This window comes from Centropristis striata, chromosome 19, assembly GCF_030273125.1.
Source record: "Centropristis striata isolate RG_2023a ecotype Rhode Island chromosome 19, C.striata_1.0, whole genome shotgun sequence".
In the NCBI taxonomy this organism is placed as follows: domain Eukaryota; kingdom Metazoa; phylum Chordata; class Actinopteri; order Perciformes; family Serranidae; genus Centropristis; species Centropristis striata.
The window spans coordinates 18,525,902-18,544,782 of record NC_081535.1 but is presented as its reverse complement, the minus strand read 5'-3'; the positions used below and the strand labels follow the sequence as shown (position 1 = coordinate 18,544,782).

General features: G+C 37.2%; 2 protein-coding genes and 1 long non-coding RNA gene across 4 annotated transcripts; all 3 read right to left on the bottom strand.

The window, feature by feature from the left end:
- Window positions 1-791: 791 nt before the first annotated feature.
- Window positions 792-8,345, bottom strand: sdad1 (SDA1 domain containing 1). The gene is made up of 22 exons (XM_059358725.1): window positions 8,122-8,345; window positions 7,893-7,997; window positions 7,550-7,648; window positions 7,318-7,428; window positions 6,635-6,706; window positions 6,423-6,523; window positions 6,281-6,338; window positions 6,114-6,188; window positions 5,915-6,016; window positions 5,759-5,828; window positions 5,561-5,664; window positions 4,767-4,824; window positions 4,629-4,687; window positions 4,465-4,541; window positions 4,250-4,347; window positions 4,058-4,134; window positions 3,036-3,165; window positions 2,831-2,919; window positions 2,215-2,405; window positions 2,009-2,093; window positions 1,120-1,281; window positions 792-1,006 (listed from the first exon to the last, which is right to left on the bottom strand). The coding sequence occupies exons 1-22, from the start codon at window positions 8,209-8,211 to the stop codon at window positions 959-961; spliced, it is 2,061 nt and encodes a 686-aa protein (XP_059214708.1). The 5' UTR covers window positions 8,212-8,345; the 3' UTR covers window positions 792-958.
- A 365-nt stretch (window positions 8,346-8,710) lies between these two features.
- On the bottom strand, window positions 8,711-15,261 carry LOC131992559 (G2/M phase-specific E3 ubiquitin-protein ligase-like). The gene is made up of 9 exons (XM_059358174.1): window positions 15,170-15,261; window positions 14,994-15,027; window positions 14,831-14,901; window positions 14,501-14,587; window positions 13,300-13,607; window positions 13,043-13,224; window positions 11,838-12,010; window positions 11,210-11,417; window positions 8,711-10,527 (listed from the first exon to the last, which is right to left on the bottom strand). The coding sequence occupies exons 1-8, from the start codon at window positions 15,259-15,261 to the stop codon at window positions 11,243-11,245; spliced, it is 1,122 nt and encodes a 373-aa protein (XP_059214157.1). The 3' UTR covers window positions 8,711-10,527; window positions 11,210-11,242.
- An 80-nt stretch (window positions 15,262-15,341) lies between these two features.
- On the bottom strand, window positions 15,342-18,814 carry LOC131992560 (uncharacterized). Of its 2 annotated transcripts, none has more exons than XR_009396225.1 (5): window positions 18,310-18,814; window positions 16,227-16,347; window positions 15,949-16,082; window positions 15,558-15,864; window positions 15,342-15,396 (listed from the first exon to the last, which is right to left on the bottom strand). It is a non-coding gene; the product is annotated as an uncharacterized LOC131992560 (long non-coding RNA). The 2 variants fall into 2 exon arrangements; XR_009396226.1 differs by lacking the exon at window positions 18,310-18,814 and adding an exon at window positions 17,061-17,285.
- Between the last annotated feature and the right edge of the window lie 67 nt (window positions 18,815-18,881).

Here is an 18,881-nt window from a genome sequence, read left to right as displayed (position 1 = left end):
ACATGGATGAAATTCTCAATCTACAATTAATTATACAAAATATATATATATATAGCTACAGAATGGTGAGACATAGATATAAAACAAATGTGCCTGAAATATCACAATTTGCATGAAACAACAATCAGTGTTAAAATAGTTACTGGGAAACTTAAAAATATTGTAGGTTGAGTAAATAATAATTTTCTTTATATGGGATCATATCAGAACAAAGATTTGGCAAAAAAAATCTGGAGTTAAAAGTAAAGATTTAATCTGTCAGTGTCTGTTGCCTAATATGTAACCAATTAAACTGGAGTGTATTCTTATATAGTGATACTATGTTTATTTGCTTTTTTAAGGGTAGCTGTCCAGAATAACACAGGGACAATCAGGGTTCTTACACCTTTTCCAAGCACTTTTTAAGCTTTTCCAGCACCTAAAAGCTGTGGTAATTGCATTTTTTTCATACAATAGTTACAGTATACAATGTTTTGATATTTTTAACTGTTCCTCACATTAAATTAGAAGTTACTGTGCTATAAACAACAAAAAAACTTCATGACATCATTCTGCTTATTTTTAAATGTCTCACGTTTGTTCTTGCCGTCATGTGTAACCTATATTTCAAGCAGTTTCAAGCACTTTATTCAAATCCCAGGCACTTTTTAGACCTTGAAAAGACCACATTAAAATTCAGAACCTTGATTATACTTTTAATAACTGAGATACATCAGCTTCTTGTAAATTCAGTGTGAGAGATGCAGCATTAATAGACCAAAACAAACCAATGAGACCCAGTGTCCACACAATAACTATTAAAGATTGTTTATTTGAGAACAGTGTAAATCTTTGCAATATCCACTGAAAATAACACATTAACAAACTGATCATGTTTTACAGGCTACCTAAAGGATGTACATTATTATTTGACATTGTTTGTGATCCGATGGCAAATACAACTTTATGTCTGTATGTTTTACTTGTACTGCTTCTTCTGTTTCAGGAGAGCATCCCGTAGAGCAAGCTGGATAAGAAAAAATAAAATATTTTCAGTTGAAATGCAACTTTATATTTAATTTAAAAAATCAGTATGTCCATAGTTAAATACAGCAGCTTTTCCGACAGGTTGTAACTTACCTGTTTCTCTCTGAAGGAGCGTTTGCCTTTGGTTCTGACGTTCTGACTGTGTCTCATCATCATGAAGTTCTTCGTCTTCCTCTTCTCCCTGTTGCTGGTGCTGGCGTGTGGGTTCAGCTTGGTCCGCTTCTTCACAAAGTCCTTCCTGTCGGTCCGTCCCGCCTGGAAAATTTAAACGCATCATTAGGGCTGAAATGGTTAGCATTAGGAGTTTAGTTTATAACAAACAAAAAATAAATACATTCAAAATCTGTTTTAATCATGAAAAAACACATAAATTATCTGTTTCTGCTTCCTACAATGATTTTCCGATTTTCTTGTGTGTTCAATGATAAAATGATTTTCCTTTCGTATCATTTTCTGACAATGTTTTAACCAAACAATCCATAAAGAAAATAATCAGCAGTCTAATAGATATCGGAAGTTATTTGCAGCCCATTTCTCATTAGTTACTGTCCCGATATACACTACGGTGAAAAAGAATTCGCCTTCTTCCTGATTCCTTCCATTTTTGCAGATTTTCCACACTTATTTATTTCAGAGATTTAAACCAAATCAAATAGAAGACAAATACATTCTGACTAAATACAAAAAAGTTATTATACAAAGTAATTGCCCTCATGAATTTGATAACTGGTTGATAATCAGTCTTTTAGATCACTGCAGGAGTTTTGGCTTATTCTTTTTTCGGTGATGGATAACTTTTTTCCTTCAACAGATAAAATCATTACTACAAAACTGGATTCTCTGTTAACTCAGGTTGTCTTCGTCTTATATTCAATTTTGTTTGAAGATCTGAAAAAGTTAAGCGTGACAAATATGCAAGTGTAGACGAAAGGACTGGACCTGTACAATCATAATAGTCCAACATTTGGAGTAAGGTTTTTACCATTGCTGTTGCCAGACGTGTTTCCTTGTCTGCTTTGGGTTTCTTGTGGAGTTTCTCAATATTCCTCAAGGTCAGCAGCTCCCCTCTGATAAAAAACAAACATGCAAAAACCTCAGTGTGATCATCTATCATAATCCCAAAAAAATCCAAAGACAATTCATCTTTACAAATAATGCTTTCTGTTATTGTTCACATAGTTTTCTAACCTGTTGTCGTCCTCTTCGTCAAGATCCACATTCTTCCTCTTCTGGCCCTTCCCTGGTGCAGCGTTGACCTCCTTGGCCAGCTGAACCAGACGGATCTTCTTGAAGTCGTCTTGAGTGAGGAGCCTGCTGCCGCTGACTGCTGCTGCTTTGGTTTTTCTTTCCTCAGCCGGCATATTCTGAAGCTTCTCCGCCTTACCCAAACACACAAAACTCCTTTTATGAAACAAAGATGCTGTACAGAATTAACCAAGGTTTTAACCCTCTGAATCCCAAGTTTCACTGAATTTTTGTCACGTGGCTGTTGGTGTCAGCAGAGTCATTCATGTCTTCACAGCTGTGCTAAGGAGTGCAGAATTTAACGTCTTTTACAGGATCTAATTAGTGCAAAGAGTTTATTTTTGGCAAAATTTCAAATTAGACATGTACAATAAAGTGATTTGATAAAATATCAATATTTTAGGTTTAGATTTGCAAAATGTGAAAATCAAACAATAATTTCTGCTTTTATAGTTTCTGGCTAAGATAAAAAGTGTCATTTTTAAAAAATAAACCTTTCAAAAACCTGCAGGTGGTTTGTGGGTTTCAGAGGGTAAAATTAGAGCAGATTCATTCTCACCATTTCTCCCGTTTCTTCATCAGACGAGTGGTGAACATCCACCCACTCCCCATCCTCATCATCATCACTGATACTGGCACTCTCCCAGCCTGTTGGACAAAATGGTAACATATTACGCATATTAGTAATGATCATCTCTTTCTGCACACACACTATATGAAACTGGATTCTGTTTTATAGATCACGCCTGACAGCAGCTGCTCACCTTCATCCTCCTCTCCCTCTTTTTTCTCCTCCTCCACCTCCAGGACTTCGGCTCCGGGGATGTAATCTTTAGCCTCCAGCTCTCCGTAGTCTTTGATCTTGGCCTCTGTTGACGCTTCTGTGGGTCTCCCCTGGACAAAACATGGCAGAGTTCTCCATTATTTGCATTCAAATAGACATGTTGATGTAGTGCTTAATCAGAATTATAAAAATAATAATAATAGTTAATTTTGTGATTATAACTGTTTTTAATTGTGCAGTTTGTTATTTATTCTTTAAGTCAATATTTTTTTGCATTACAAGTTTTCTGAAATGTTATGTTTATATTTGCAAATTAGGTGTGAACCCATTAAATAGGAGCCAATTTGCATATATTTTAAATGTTTTTACCGAAGGCTATTAGGATATCTCTTTTTATCATTTCATAAATCAGAATACTGTCAAAAGACATAAAAAGTCAATTTTCATCATGTGTTTAGGAAACAAAATCAGGGTATGAATGATATATAGAGAAACCCCTCAATAAAAACCTTCAGAATATATTTAGGAATAAAACTGCTATGTTTGGTGTCTGTAAGTGGAGCTGAAGTTGAGATTTATGGCTCAGAGCATGAGAAAACGGCCTTTAAAGATTTCATATATTCTTAATTGAGATGACTATTACAAGACAAAATACTGAATATAATTTATACAACAATATAGAACATTTAAAACAAATAATATTGTGCAGGAGAGTGGGAGCTTTCTAACGATGCCTCTGATGACGAGGTTTAGACTACACACGCTGTACTATACGCTACAATAGAACGTTAACTTTTAGTGAATTCAGGACAAACCTACAGGCGCAAACAGATCAAATTTAGTAAAAAAATACACCTAAATGTTTGTTTTGGATGTTTTCTTTTCAATACTCTGAAAGAAGAAGAAGGGAGAAAAATAGCCCAAAACCTGTACCTTTTGCCTTTTAAAGACATTATTTCATTTTTTCAATATTTTTTTCCAGTTAAGTCACAGCGTTCTCACCCGGTCCTTCCTGTGCAGCATGTGTGGATTGAGATTCCTGAACAGTTGGATCAGTCCTCTGGCAGACATCATCACATCTGAACACAAATCCAGACACAAACATGTTGTTTGGTGAGGGATCATGCATGCACACCTCGTCCGAGAGATGTGACAAAAGTACACTGGTAAAAAAAACGACTGGCAGTCACTCACTCTTGTCTTTGTGAGTCTTGTAGAGGGCTAGGTCCTGCAGCAAGTCCTCATTGATGGCGAGCGGACAACGGCCTGCCACTTCCTTGATGGCATTGATTCTTGAGGGGAAAAGGGGGGTAAAATAATTAGAACAGTAAAGAAATACTTTGGAGAAAAAAACAACTTTGAAATACATTTTCAAACAAACTATAAAGTTAGAAGAGGCCACTCCTTACCCCACAGTCATCACCTCCCCGGAGTTTCTGTCTGTCACAAAATTGTTGGCGATGGTCATGATTACAGGTTCAATGATCTGCACAAGTGGGAACGTAGCAGCCGTGTTACAAACTTTATGAAATCCACATATGTTAACAGAAAAACTCTCTCGGTCTTAACGTACCTCTGGTGGGACGAGTTGATGTGAAGCCTGGGCTGCACACAGGAGAATCTTTGTCACCTCTAGAGAGACAAAGTTTGTTTTAAACGTCTCATCAACATGTCAGAAGACTTCCTTTACTTCATTGGGAGTTATTTTTACCTCTTTGATGTGGCTGTAGAAACCTCTGGACGAAGGGATAGAAATTGAAGAGAAACAGCTGGAAAAGAAGAAAGTAAAATACTCAGTATAAAATCTTATTCATACCTCATTTATACTTATATTAAATATTGTGCAGAGTCCAAGGCATGATTCCCAAAACCCAAAGCACTGTTACATGCCGTTACTGCCGAGTGCTACTCATGAGAAATGTTTGCAGTGATTATTCTGAACATCAGCCATCAAGATGTAATTCCATCAAACTGTAAACAAAACACTGATATATCATCATTAATATGTTTTACTCTACAACCATCTAAAAAGTATAGGAAAAGTATGATAAAAAATATGATACGAGTATTAGTTTCTTAGTAAACAGTCGATTTAAACATTCAGCAAATAGAGGAACAAAGCAACATTAGAATTAATTTGCATTTCTTCACATTTTTGTAATTTCAACAGTTACTCTTTTATCTGTTTTTAATCCCCACCACCTCCTGAGGGAAATATCAGGCTGGTTCATCAGTTAGTTGCCTAAAGTGTCTGTTTGCTGCAGCCAAAATAGATGCTATGAGTTTGTTAAACGGGGAACTAGAACATTTTTGAAAGCCAAAAAAACAAAACAATGAGCTGAATTTTATATATATGGCTGGAAGTGCGGAGTCGGGTGATAATTCATGTGAGTTAATTACAACAAGCGATTTCTTTGATATACAAGTGAGCTTTCATTAATGTAAAAAATATGGATTACAGCCATTTTAAATAACTTGTAAATGATAAGAGTCATGTCACTTCACCTCGTGGATTCCAACCAGTCTGGATATGAACTCCATCATCATGATCTTCACCTCAAAGCGCTCTTTAGAGTCTTCTAACTGCTTCAGGAGTTTCTCTGAGAAATCTTAACAAGCAGAGATATTTCATTGTTAACTTTTCTTTTAATTGTAAATAAATCATTCTGCTGTAGTTGTTGTAGAGAGGACAGGTGAGCCCACCTTGAGGATCATGAATCAGGTGAATAGCAGAGAAATTGAACACTTCTACCTTCTTCTTTTTCTTGTTTTTCTGCACAAAGAGTTAAAAACAATGATTTATTGAGCACAAATGTAACAATATGAGTGATGCCTCTGTGGTGGTGAGAAGAGTGGTACCTTGAGGACTTTCATCGCCTTTTCCAGCTTCTTCTTGTTCTTGGAGGTTTTCTTGCCGGTGTTGAATCTCACCTTGAGGTCTCGGGCTGATGGTCCCTCGGCCTGAAAGATAATACTCGCTCTTAAGCACATTTTTATATCTTCCTTATAGACTGAGAAAAGTATCCTTTCTCCAACTACTTTATTTTTTTTTTCTTGCCTCGGAATCTGAATCACTCTCATTTTTCTCATCCTCATCTTTGCCCAGAAAGAATTTAAGAGCGCCAACAAGGATCTAAACAGGACGAGAGGCAGGTGAGGATGTAGAATATTCAACATAATACAATATAATAAGCAATGCATTGTTTTGAATGTGAGAAAACATACTTTTGTCACTTTGGAGAAGCACGCTGTTGTAATGACATTAACTGTCTTTGCATCATTCCTGTGACAAAAACAAAAACAATCAGATTAAAAAAGTGAAAAATGATCAGTATTCCTTGTAAAATAATCATAATAATAAACCCACCATATGTTCCTTCTGTAAAGCTCCACCATCACATCTAAAGAAATCTTTGCTGCGATGGGATTACTGTCTCTCAGCATTGTGTACATGAAGTTCTGTAAAGTCTAAAACAGACATTGGACAGTGAGTGGAGACTATTTAAATCTGCTGTAACCCCACAACATTACAGACAGTCAAACATGAAGCATGCAGCACATGTGAGTGTGTCTACTTACTGTGTTAACTTTGTTGTTTTTGTGCTTGGCATTGATGTTTTTGATATCTGCTACAATGTGAGTGTACAGAGTCTGCGGAAAGGGTAAAATCACATGTTTACTTCTGACAGGTAACAAGAGAAACAACAGAAGAGCATGTCAACAAACAATACAGAAAACAACTCCAAACTATTACCAGTGGTTTCCTCTCTAGCTAAAATTGAAACTACTTGAAGTTACTACAAATAATTTTCTTTTCTTGTCAATATTGGTGGCTGCTGTGGAGAAAAACATGAACCCCAACACTGCTGCCAGACTCCCTTTAAAAAACCTTCTATTTTACTGCAGCAGGGTGTAACAGACTGCGCCTCTCAGTCCTGGTTCTGGTTCTCCTATGCATCCTTTCCCTCCACTGGACCCAGTAATGCGGCATGGGCCTCTAGCAACATGGTGTCAGTGTTGACAGGTAAGAATAACTACATAGAACCAATATTCAGTATTTAATTACGACTGTTTCATAAACAATCCATTTAGGTATTTTTCTTCTGTAAATATATGCACTCATTCTGATTTTGATGCATTTTGTTTTTATTTGTTTAACGCAGCATCAAACCCTTTTTGGGAGTCAGGGTTGTACATGTTTGTTTGTGCAAAGCAATAGAGCACCAATCCATCGATTGTCAACCGCAGTAAAATGCTCTAACCTTTCTGAGGAGTTTGTCATGACATCGCAGCAGCTCAAAGAAGAGCTCCAGGAGGCCGGTGGGGTCGATCAGATCTTTATTCCTCAGGAGAATCAGCGCTTTGCAGAAAGTCTGACAAACACAGGAAACACATAAAAACATTTCAATGCTGAAAGACATATGCAAAAAAAAAATATCAACAAACACATGTTGCAAATGATCACTTAATATGGATAGTGACAGACGGACTCACCATCCTGAGGTCTGGCTCGAGCATTGTGTGGTGACTCATTAATAACTCAGACAGTTCCTGTGGAAAAGTGGACAGTTGCTGCAGGTAGCAATGACCCACCTGGAATACAAGAACAATTTTAACTACAAAACTGACAGAATTTTTTTACTGCAGTAGCAATACTTACATATAATAATAGGTTTTGCAGGAGTTTTACTTGCAGTGGAGTATTTTTACAACGTGGTATGAGTACTTTTATTACAGTAAATGATCTGAACACAACCCCTGCACATCAGTCTCAGTAGTAAATTCAAGCCTGAACACACACACACACACACACACACACACACAGTACTGTAGGTACCTGAGCCAGAAACATGACCAGATCAGCCAGCTCCTTGTTGGGCTTGTCAGGCTGCAGTCTGAAGATCTGAACATTGGACTGGTAGTGTCGATACTGCTGCAGAAACTGTGCAGAAAACACCAGCGATTAATTACTGCAGTACGTTAAATTATTCGTGTTAAACTGACAGAAAACAACAGCAGCTACTGCTAGCTAAACAACTTTAGCATCCAGTGCTAACAACACTTACCTCCTCCACGTATGACTGCGGGTCTCTTTTAATAAGGTTCTGCAGTTGTGGCAGATTGTTTGGCAGTTTGTTGTTATGTCTCCCGGACATTGTTAAAGATGTTTTTTTCCTGTATATTAGATAAAATGGAAGAAAACGGCACCGTTTACAAGGCAAGCGTGGCAGTTGTGTAGGCTGCCATTTAGGTCGCAGCAATGTGACGTCCGTACGTCATTTCCGGTCATGTCGTCATCACGTACGCTTGTGTTTACCTCTAGTTGCAGTTTTTGAGCGTTTAAATTATTTAAACGTCATTATATTACACTTGTTATATATTTCTAGCATGTGCCACAGTCCCAGCTATGACCAAGAGCATGATTTATTTATTGTGGAGTAAGATGACGCATTTGTGAGGAAAGCACATAAAGAACTTAAGACGTTTCTATTTCTCCATGATGCTACCTCAGCCTGTAAATGAATACACTGCAGGACGATTTAAGCTTGATGAAGGAAGCTTTTAGATAATGGTCGAGGTTTAGTGCACAGCTGCACATTAAAGCGGCACAATGATAAATGTTATGTTATAAATGTAATTTTTGATAACTTGGGCTGTCTATATTATAACTTTCTTTTAATATCATGAAAACAAACATGCCATCACTGTCGATTCATCTTAGAAAAACAGGATGTACAACTTGTTTGTAACACAATATTTTACTGCAAATATAAAGTACAAAAACATTCACATAGAAACGTTTCATATGTAAAAAGCTGATAGTGCAAGCAGCTACAATCTTTTATACTTCTTCCAAGGTAATGTCCCAAACAAAACAAGTTATTGCTTAAACAAATGTAAAAAAAAAATGAAAACAGATGAAAACATAATGCCACTAATAAATATGTAAACAAAAATAATGTACAAAATGTAATAATGTGGAGTGGAAAGGAATCTTGATTTATAAAGATCAACAGATCATTGACTTTATGCCCTTCTTTAAAGATAGAACTTTATTGTCTGATGGCTACGTGGCACCAAACGTGATAAACCTGCCATATTTCTCTGGAATGTACCACACTAAGGCCTTGTTGTGAAATTTTCCATTTTGCCAATACTGCTTTTGATTTCAATATTTAAAACTGAAAGCTGCCATAGATTCTCGATTCAGAATTGGTATTGTGCCAGCTGTATTTTGTTCCGAACAATTTTCAATCTATAATCTATAAGATAGACAGCCAGCCAGCTAGATAGATAGCGTTTCAAGCCGTGACATATACGCTTCTGTGACGATTCACCTTCAGTCTGAACATCCCAGAAGTCTAATGGGGGGACCAAATGATCCCGGCTCTGTACTGCTTTCGGAGGTAGTAAAAGAGGCGCTACATCGGTGAGACTGTTTGAGACAACCATGTAATAAGACAGGAAGTGAACCGTATCATTAGAAACAAGCCTCTCACTTGAGTCCCACGGTAATCGAATCATGTTCAGCAAAATGCAGCAAAAAATCTCCTTCCACTTGGTTCTGTGATATCAGATTGCAATATGAAAATGGATGGTTGGATAAAATCTATGATGGTAAAAAAAATGGATAGGAACAAAACACAAGGAGTGGTGGATTTAATGTGTGAAGGAAAAATTTGGTGTTTCCTGTCATGGTGGGACATGAAGTAGGTGGCGACCTACTTGATATGTAAGAAGCAAGGCCTTGTGGAAACTCAAACTGTGAACTTAACTCTGATAACACCATGTGAGAGGGGAACATGTAAATAAGTGAGGTCTGTCCTGATTTGATGTATAGGGCAGAAGGTTAGTGATCAAATTAAGTAAAAAGAAAATGGGTTGTTAACTGGGAAAAAATACAAAACTAATTCCATTAGCTGGGCCAGCAAGATTTATGTATGAAAAATATGGTGAGTGGACATGTGAACAGCTTGATCTGTGGGATAAAATGGGATTTCCAACTGGGGGTAGCTTCAGCACTAACCAACTTGCCTAAAATTTCAATTAGCGCACAATGAGAAATCGAAGAAATTTAGGAAGGTTGTAGTTGACTGGTAAGCATTTGAGCTGTGGGTGGACAGTGACTGCCCTGGACTGTCTCCCCAGCAGCCAAGCAGTGATGACTCCTGGCACGGTTGGTCTTCAGCTTCATAAGTGTCATGAAAACTTGATCTCGCACAGACATGGGGAATGCATCACTGGCATGTCCTTTCACCGTCGCCACATGATGTCAAACACGTTCAGGGCAATGCCAGTGTAGCGCACAGCATACACCATCCATCCATCTCTTCCAGCTTTTTCGCTGGTCGTCTTGCAATAATGGTGATCCTGTTGTACAGTGTATGCCCACTGTGGTTCCGGGGTTGGGGCAGGAGGACATGAAATGCCAGCAGGGACACAGACAGACCAAGTGGAGTCCATCGAGCAGTCTGGAAAACACAGAAAAGTATGTCCAGAGTTACACACCACAGAGTAAACACTGTATGTAGTAAGTAACACACACACACAGGACATTAAGGTATTTATGGAAATAATGTTTAGATAAATGGGGGGGGGGGGGGGGTCAAGATTATTTTCGCAAATAAATCCATATTTATGTGGTATTTGGGCCTGGCTGTGTAACACTTTATTCTAAAAACAGAAAACCGCACTTCGACGCAATTTAATTATTTCACGTGGTCAAGTTAATACTTCATCTCCTCTCTGCGGGTAAGAGTTTTATACTGAAAAAAAGTGAAAAAGAATGAGAGTTAAGTATTTCTCCTTCATATCAGCTCACTTGGAGCAGTTTCAATGACTTTACCATCAATATCACTACATATATAGGGCCGGCTGGCTGGTTTGACTACGGAGAAGTGAGTCACGGCTCACTTGACCGCAGTAAAAGTTTTGGGTCACGTAAACCTGACCAATTAAATATTAAAATCAAATTCAGATTCAAATCAAATTGCGCCCTTCTGGAAAGCTTTTTGTGGCTGTAGATTTATTGACGTAGAAGGGACTTCCCTCAGCCCAGTTCCAAACATGAAGATGTCTTCCAACGATATCTTTCTCATTGATAGTTGCAGTGATGATTCTGAATATTTCTTATAATTATAATCAGTACTGTACCTTCAACGTAGAGCAGATAGTCTTGCCAGTAGTTCAGTGCTCTGGTCTCCTCCTGACGCATGGTGCTACCAGGTGGACTGAGCTGCACATGAAACAAGCTCTCCACAACATCACACAGTTCTCACTGTAGCACATGAATGGCATGAACAGTGCAGGATGCTGTTCCAGGGCATTGAGAAAATCCAGAGTTGCAAGTCCCTCTTTGAACCTACAAAACATACAGATTTGTGAGACAGTCAGACAATTCAAAAGAAGAGAAAAAAACGAAAAATCATTGCGGATATACAAACAATTACTGGAGGATATATAGACTAGAAAAATTTCCCACATATTTAAAATCTGACACCACCTTGAGCTAATCATCATGATAAAATTCCAATTTACAGCCATCAGCGTCCATGATATTTAACTTGGTCAGCCTAAACAAATCAACCCTAATAAAAAAACAACAAAAAGAAAATAATTGAACAGATGAACCATGATGGATAAAGTCCCACATTTTTTCAGCTCATCCTCATACAGTTTTTCCACTGACCAGCACATTTGTTGTGATACAATGAAGTTTTGCATTTGTAGAACTATGTAAAAAAATGTTAAAGACCCACAAAATAGACAGAAAATGTTATACCTCTGGATGGAAAGATGGTTCCGGTAGGTGAAATACCACTGAATGTAATCATCTTTGACTCTCTTCTTGTCGTCTAGTGATGTCATGAAGCGATAACAGCCTGCTGTCTGAAGCATGCTGGAGTGTTTGTCTGCAAGTCTCTGGAGTTCCGTTAGTGATGTAGTATTATTTATCTAGAGTGAAATATATAAAGCAATGACATTTATTTATTTTCATTATTGATTGATTTATTTCGAACATGCAGGCAATAAAAAAAACAAGTTTAAATATTAATAGATGAATAAATAAAAAACAAAACAACTACAGTTAAACAGCACAATACATTTATATAAATGACTGAGGCTGAGGGACCACTCATCAATTTTTAAACCATAGTTGGTAAGGCATTTGTTGTGATTTCTCTCTGCTGGTCAGATTAACATGTCAGTAAAAAGGAAGATGGGATTATCTACAAGCCTTTTCCCAACACATAAGAGCAGCATATAACTGTAATGTCAGATTAAAAAATAATGCAAGTTGACTCAGTTATATACTTTACACACACATATATATACTTTGTGTTCATCATTGAGGGTTCAGGAGTTCCTTAGTATCTGTACAGCAGTAGTACAGTATGTTTGTACAGATACTAAGGCAGGGGCAGGCAACCTGCGGCTCCAGAGCCACATGTGGCTCTTCCGGCTCCGTGCGGCTGTGACCAAAACATTTATACGAAATGAAACAGTGATTTGTTTACATTTAAATTTGAATTTAACATTGGTGTAGACCCAAAGCAATTAGTATTCAATTTTAAAAATGTGCAGTTTATATACAGCATTGAAACATTTTTTAAAAACCTTTTGGTCAACTTAAATGTGCATCATAGCTTACGAAAGTCTACTGCTTGGCACCTTAACCTCCACATTTTTTTCCAAATTCAAGTCTAGTTTTGAGTTTCCCTAGCTAGGCTAGCTTTCGATTCCAAATCTCCTGAGATATTTGTGTGTCAAGCCTCTCATTTGCACTTTGGTTCTCACTGCTTTCTGACACAATCATTTTGATAAATGCTCATTATAACCTATTACTAAAGCTGGTAGGCTAGTTTTGACTTAGCAGGCTGTTTTATTGTCATTGCAAGGCTTAAAATAAGATTTGCAGCTTATTGAAACGTTTGAGTCAGTTTTATGATTTCTTGAAATTACTTTCATCCCAAACCAACAACATACCTCAAGGAGGGCCTTCCTCACTTCATCATCATGGATATCCTCAATTGTAGCCTCAATTGCCTTTACTTTACCAACGAGATACAGGAAGAAGTTTGGGGAGAGACAACGAGGCCCTGGACCGCCATGGACCATAGAGACTGCAATCATTCTTCCAACGTGGAAGTATTCATCATCTTCCAAAGCTAGAAAATGTCAATATCGCAAAGTTAGGACAAATTAATTTACAACATTGTAAAAACATGAAAAAGCAGAATTACCTTTACTATCAAATGAGAGGTATTTGGCATTGTCTTTGCCTTCAAATATCCGTCTTGTCTTCATGGTGTCAATCAAAAGAGTAAGAAATTCTCGAGTGGGTCCACCGGTGTCCAAAGCCTCTTCTATCTGCCCAACATCATCTGAGAATCTCACCAGCATGGTGTAGGTAGGGTCATATGTGGATTGCTTGAACCCTCTTAAGGCACCATCCCAGACATTGGCCCGGTTAATGTTGAATCTGCTGCAGGATCGTGAGTGAAGCTTCAGAGACAAATTGGACACCACATCTGCAGCTGTCAGTCCATCACTGTAGAAGAAGCAAAGTGTCAGTTAAAGGCAATAAAAGGTCTGCCTCTTTGTTGTTGTGTGGATTATTCAAACTGTGACTGAAACTTTATTTTTAAGTACAGCTCTGGAAAAAAATAAGAGACCACTCTGACAATTGTTTCTTAAATCAGCATCTCTACATCTATGGCAGCCAGTCGTTTCCAGTGTTTGTTCGATTCCAACACAAGCCTCCTAATTCTACTTAATGAGACACTAATCAGATGATCACCTGAACCAAATCTGATTTTATGAGGAAGATTATAAAAACCACTGCTGTGATTAAACATTGAGATTATCCCACCAATAATGATTTCTAAACTCCTAAGTTAAAATATTAGTGTTGTGTTGTTTAAAAATGAATATGAACATGTTTTCTTTGCATTATTCTGCTGCTTCTTCTGTTGCTTATCTTTTTTTGTTATTTTGACCACTTGTCATTTTCTGCCAATAAATGCTCGAAATGGCAATATTCTAATTGCATGAAACAAAAATGTTCATTTTACTCAAACGCATACCTGTAAATAGTAAAACCAGCAAAACTGATCATTTTGCAGTGGTCTCTTAATTTTTTTTCAGAGCTGTATATGGGCTTTTTATCGAGAGTAAGCTATCCGTCAAAAATCACTCAAAAATGATAAGCATAATTCAGACATGACTATCTTTATTAAGCAATACATTAAGAGGTAAGAGGTCCACATGACCATATTCTTCTGCAGAGGAGAACCAGCTCGACAGTTCTTTCAAGACTTAATAAATCATAGGACTATACTGAAAACAACTCCAAATGTCTAAGTTGGTTTGAGACAGTAAATATCTTATCTGAGGGGTTAGAAAAAGAAAGGCTTAAGATAAACAACTATGGGCTGATAGTACCTGTGATTCTCTGGCAATTTCTCTCCTTCCTCACAGTCTGAAGAACTGCTGTCAATGATGCCAGGTGCATAGATATCGGTGTATGTTCTGTGGAAAGGAAGGTACACGAATAATTGCCTTTTGAATAAAACAATGGGATACATATCATATCATCAGATGTTTTGTTGCTTTGGCTCTGTAGTGCAGTAATTTAACCTGATAGTTAATGTTTAATTTCAAATCCACTGTTCTACAGTATAGATCCATAACAATAAAAATCTATTTCACTGTCCAAATACTTTCTTTCTGTACTAAAGATGTCAGAATAAAAACTTATGTTTTATAACTGACATGTAAGAGTCACTTGAAGTAAGCTGATCCTCTGAGGTGGTTGTCTGATGGGGCCTTGTCAGACTCTTGGCCTGTATCATTGATCACATTACAATAAAAGTTAGAACATCACACACATAACCTGAAAACAAAAAAAAGAAGTTTAATAGAGAATATTACATACCTGTCCATTAGATGGCTGGGATGTTGTGGTTGACCTAAAAATACAAGTAATTAAAATTAACTTAGTAGAAATTGTCATTGTGTTGTAGAGAACATAAAATGCTTTCTGAGACATACTGACATTCATATTGCTGGAACAGGGACCAAAATAACGTGTTAGCAGAAATGTTTACTTACCACTGACTACACTCTGGTGTACTGCATTCAGGACTTGGCCATAGCTGGTGTAAACATAAAAACACTAACTTATTCATAAGCTTAATTCTCATAACTTAAATCTCCAGAACATTTTACTGTAGCTGTACTGTACAAATCAATCTGAGATGTACCTACCACTGTGTCAGGAAGAGGTGAAATATTGGGTGGCACCCTTACAAAGACCTCCTCCTCCTCATCTCCGTCACCTTACAAAAGATTTTGTGATCACTCTCCATTTGAAAATATATGCCCAAAGTACATGCTAAGCAACTAAACTGTAGCTGGAATCCAAGAAACTCAAACTAATAATCACAAAAATAATCTGATTTATTTTGCATATATATGTATTGTGTCTGTCAATACTTACCCTCTGGCCAGTCCTCAAGGAGGTAGATGTACAATGTGATCCTTTGATATGGTTTTCCAATGGCCTCTTTGTACTTTTCAATTGTAAAGGGTGTCTCAGTCCCAGGGATATGTATTATCAGCGAGCCATCAGGATAGAGCAAGGCACAGTTTTCATCATTCATGTCTTGGTTGAAAACTTTTAGTTTTTCACAGGCAGCTGGCAAAAGTTGGTCTGTTGACCACTGAGGTTTAACATGTATTGGTAGAGTTTTCCCTCTTATGGGCTTAAAGCCATGCCTGGTCTTAACCATGATCCCAACAGAAATCTAGATTAGAAATCAGGGACAGATGATAAGACTATTGTGTCAGACAATGCAACTTAACAGTGTCAAACATCAAAATGAATTTACCTTGACTGTTTTTATTGAATTCTTTTTCGGTTTTGAACATGTCTTCCTCTTATTCCTTCCCCTTTCTTTTGGATCTCCGTGTCTCATTAACCGATGCACTGGTGACTCTGCTGGGGTGGAACATGCATCAGTCCCTAAGAGAGAGAGACTGATTAAAAGTAGTTCCCAGCTAAAAACATGATCCCACATTACAATGCGGTACAATTATAACCCATATAGGCAGTTCAGTAAGATAATGTTAGCTTTGGGCACAATTTGAGATGACCCATGGTCTTCACCTGCAGTCCTAGATACTGTAGAAGCTGCCTCGTATATAAAGCCGACATCTTGTCCACAGAAACAGCAGAATTTTGGCGTGTTATCCAATCCAACGCCACAGAAAGGACAATACATTTTGATCTGAAAAAGATGTTTATATATCATGTTACATTGTCTTCTGCTGTCCGTTCTTTCAGTTTTAAACCTTATTCATGCTGTCAAATTGTATTTTTGGAATTTGTTTTAGTCCTTGAATGGTACTTGGTGACTGTAGCCAGCTAACATAGCATGTTTCACACTATACAGTCTATGTTTTCACAATTAACCGCGTGGATTTATTTCATCACATGATTTGAATTAGCTGGCTAATTACAAGCCAAAGGCTAATGTTAGTTTAACAGCAAATATCAGCAATAGGCTAATATCTGAATCATGCGGTCACAATGTAAAAATTACAGTGGCCCTGAGAGCTCACAGCGCTGCAACTCAAGAAAACACATGAACAAATTGGAGAATGACTTAAAACATGCAATATGTTAAAATAATTGATTATTTTCTATATTGGTAAATTATTTTATGCTTGATTTCTGCTTCTCTGTTTGACTCCCTGGTGTCTGTCTCTGTTCTCTGTCTCTGTGTGTGATGCAGGTCACTATCAAAGGTCAAACCTTGGGTGAAATATATCTATGCATTTATAATAAGTCAGACAATATGATTTTGATACAATGATTATGTTTGTGTGTTAATTTTGGTTTAGAAACTTTGACTACATATATTTCATTGTCTGTTTCATATTTTTTAGACTTTTAGAATCTATGTGAGACAGTGAAAAACCTTTGGCTCTGTAGACATACTATCTTTGGAAGACAAAACAAGGCAGGAGGTTTTTTGTTGAATGTTCTGGAGAAGAGGCCAGGTCAGGATGGCCTTGTCCGGGGCAGCAAGATCGTATGCCCAGCTGGCATGACGTGCCGTTGTGTTAATTGGGACTGGCGAATCAGCGATCAAGAAGGCTGGACTTCCTGGAAGAAATCGACCAGCATGTTTTGTAAACAAATGTTAGTATTTTAATGGGTTCAGGGAGAGAGTCGTGGTTCAGACTTCACGAACTTAAACATGTCTGTTTGTATTCAGGGACATGAGTTTTTGAACCCGGAGAATCTCTGTAAAGTGCACATTTTTTGACGTATTGTAATAAAACTATGTTAAACTGAGAACTCGGACGTCTCCAGCTCTTCATTTCCCCATCAACGAACTGCGCAGAAAAATGGTGAGTTTTTTTCTGTTGGTGACAGATTATCAATTTTCAAGGTTTCCTCATGCAATTTTTCTAACAAATACCATTAACTTATTTTTTTTAAAAAGAACTTAAAAACAGGATGATTATATAAGTTAGAGTAATGAGTGGTTACACGTGCTATGCTGATTGTACATTTTTCATTTTTAAATTAACTTTGTTGTAACAGGGTAGGCGTAATAAACTATGCTTCAGCCTACGCCTTTTCGGTCCAAATGTCTATTATCAATTTTCTTTCTCTGTTTACTTATTGTTTACTTTGATCGATATTTTTTTCTGGTTTGTTACTTTTCTTTTAATTACATGTATTGACCGAAATAAACGGACACGAAACGAAACATACATACACAAAACACAAGCAAATTGAGAAAACATTTTCATCAATTTGACAACACAGGCGCAGCTTTTAGAAAACGCGCTGCAAAGACCAGAACACAACAGAAGTGTTTCCAGAGGACGCTTGAAAGTGATGCACACCAATCTGGAACCGCTTGATATTATCATGTTATTTTAAGATAATGATTTTCGTTACGTTATAACGTGAAATTATCACTTTATTTCATGATAATGATAATTTCATGTTAAGTGTCCTCTGGAAACACTTATGTTGTGTTCTGGTCTATTTGCAGCGCGTTTTCTAATTTAGTTGTTTTGGTCTTTGCAGCGCGTTTTCTAAATGCTGCGCTTGTGTTGTCAAATCGATGAAGATGTTTTCTCAATTTTCTAGTGTTTTGCATGTGTTTTCTTGAGTTGCAGAAGCTGTGAGCTCTCAGGGCCACCGTATAAAATAAATCAAAAACACTTACTTTTTATGTCATTTTCCAACACCACTGACGGGAGGAGATCCTTAGGAGAGCTGTCAAGCATGTCCAGATGTGTGCATCACCTGTAAGTGTACTCCGGAAACATTTCCGTTGTGTTGCGGTCTATTTTTCATCGATTTTCGTAATGTGTTGTGGTCTTTTACTGATGCCAAGAACAGCCATGGATTTTTTTATTTGTATGCACTGTTCTTGTGATAATAACAACTTATTATCTCTGATAACAAGTTAGATAAACTTAGGTTTTCAGGCTTAATTAGGCTGTTTTGAGGGAAGTGCCTGACAAAATGCACAATAAACATGTTTTGCCTTATTAGTTAACTAAAAATTTCTGCAAAACATAATGGGACTGTGCATAGGTGCCAGCTTGGATTAAACAGTGTAGATATAAGGTCTGATGGAATCATATTGTGAAGAGACTGCATTGTCCACATGGCTACTAAATACTTAATATCAGCAAGTTTATCTATTCCGTAATATGCAGTTTATAAAATACCTTTTATGCTTAAATGTCTTTTTTTGGTTAATGAATGTCTTTTATTAAAATACCTTTTATG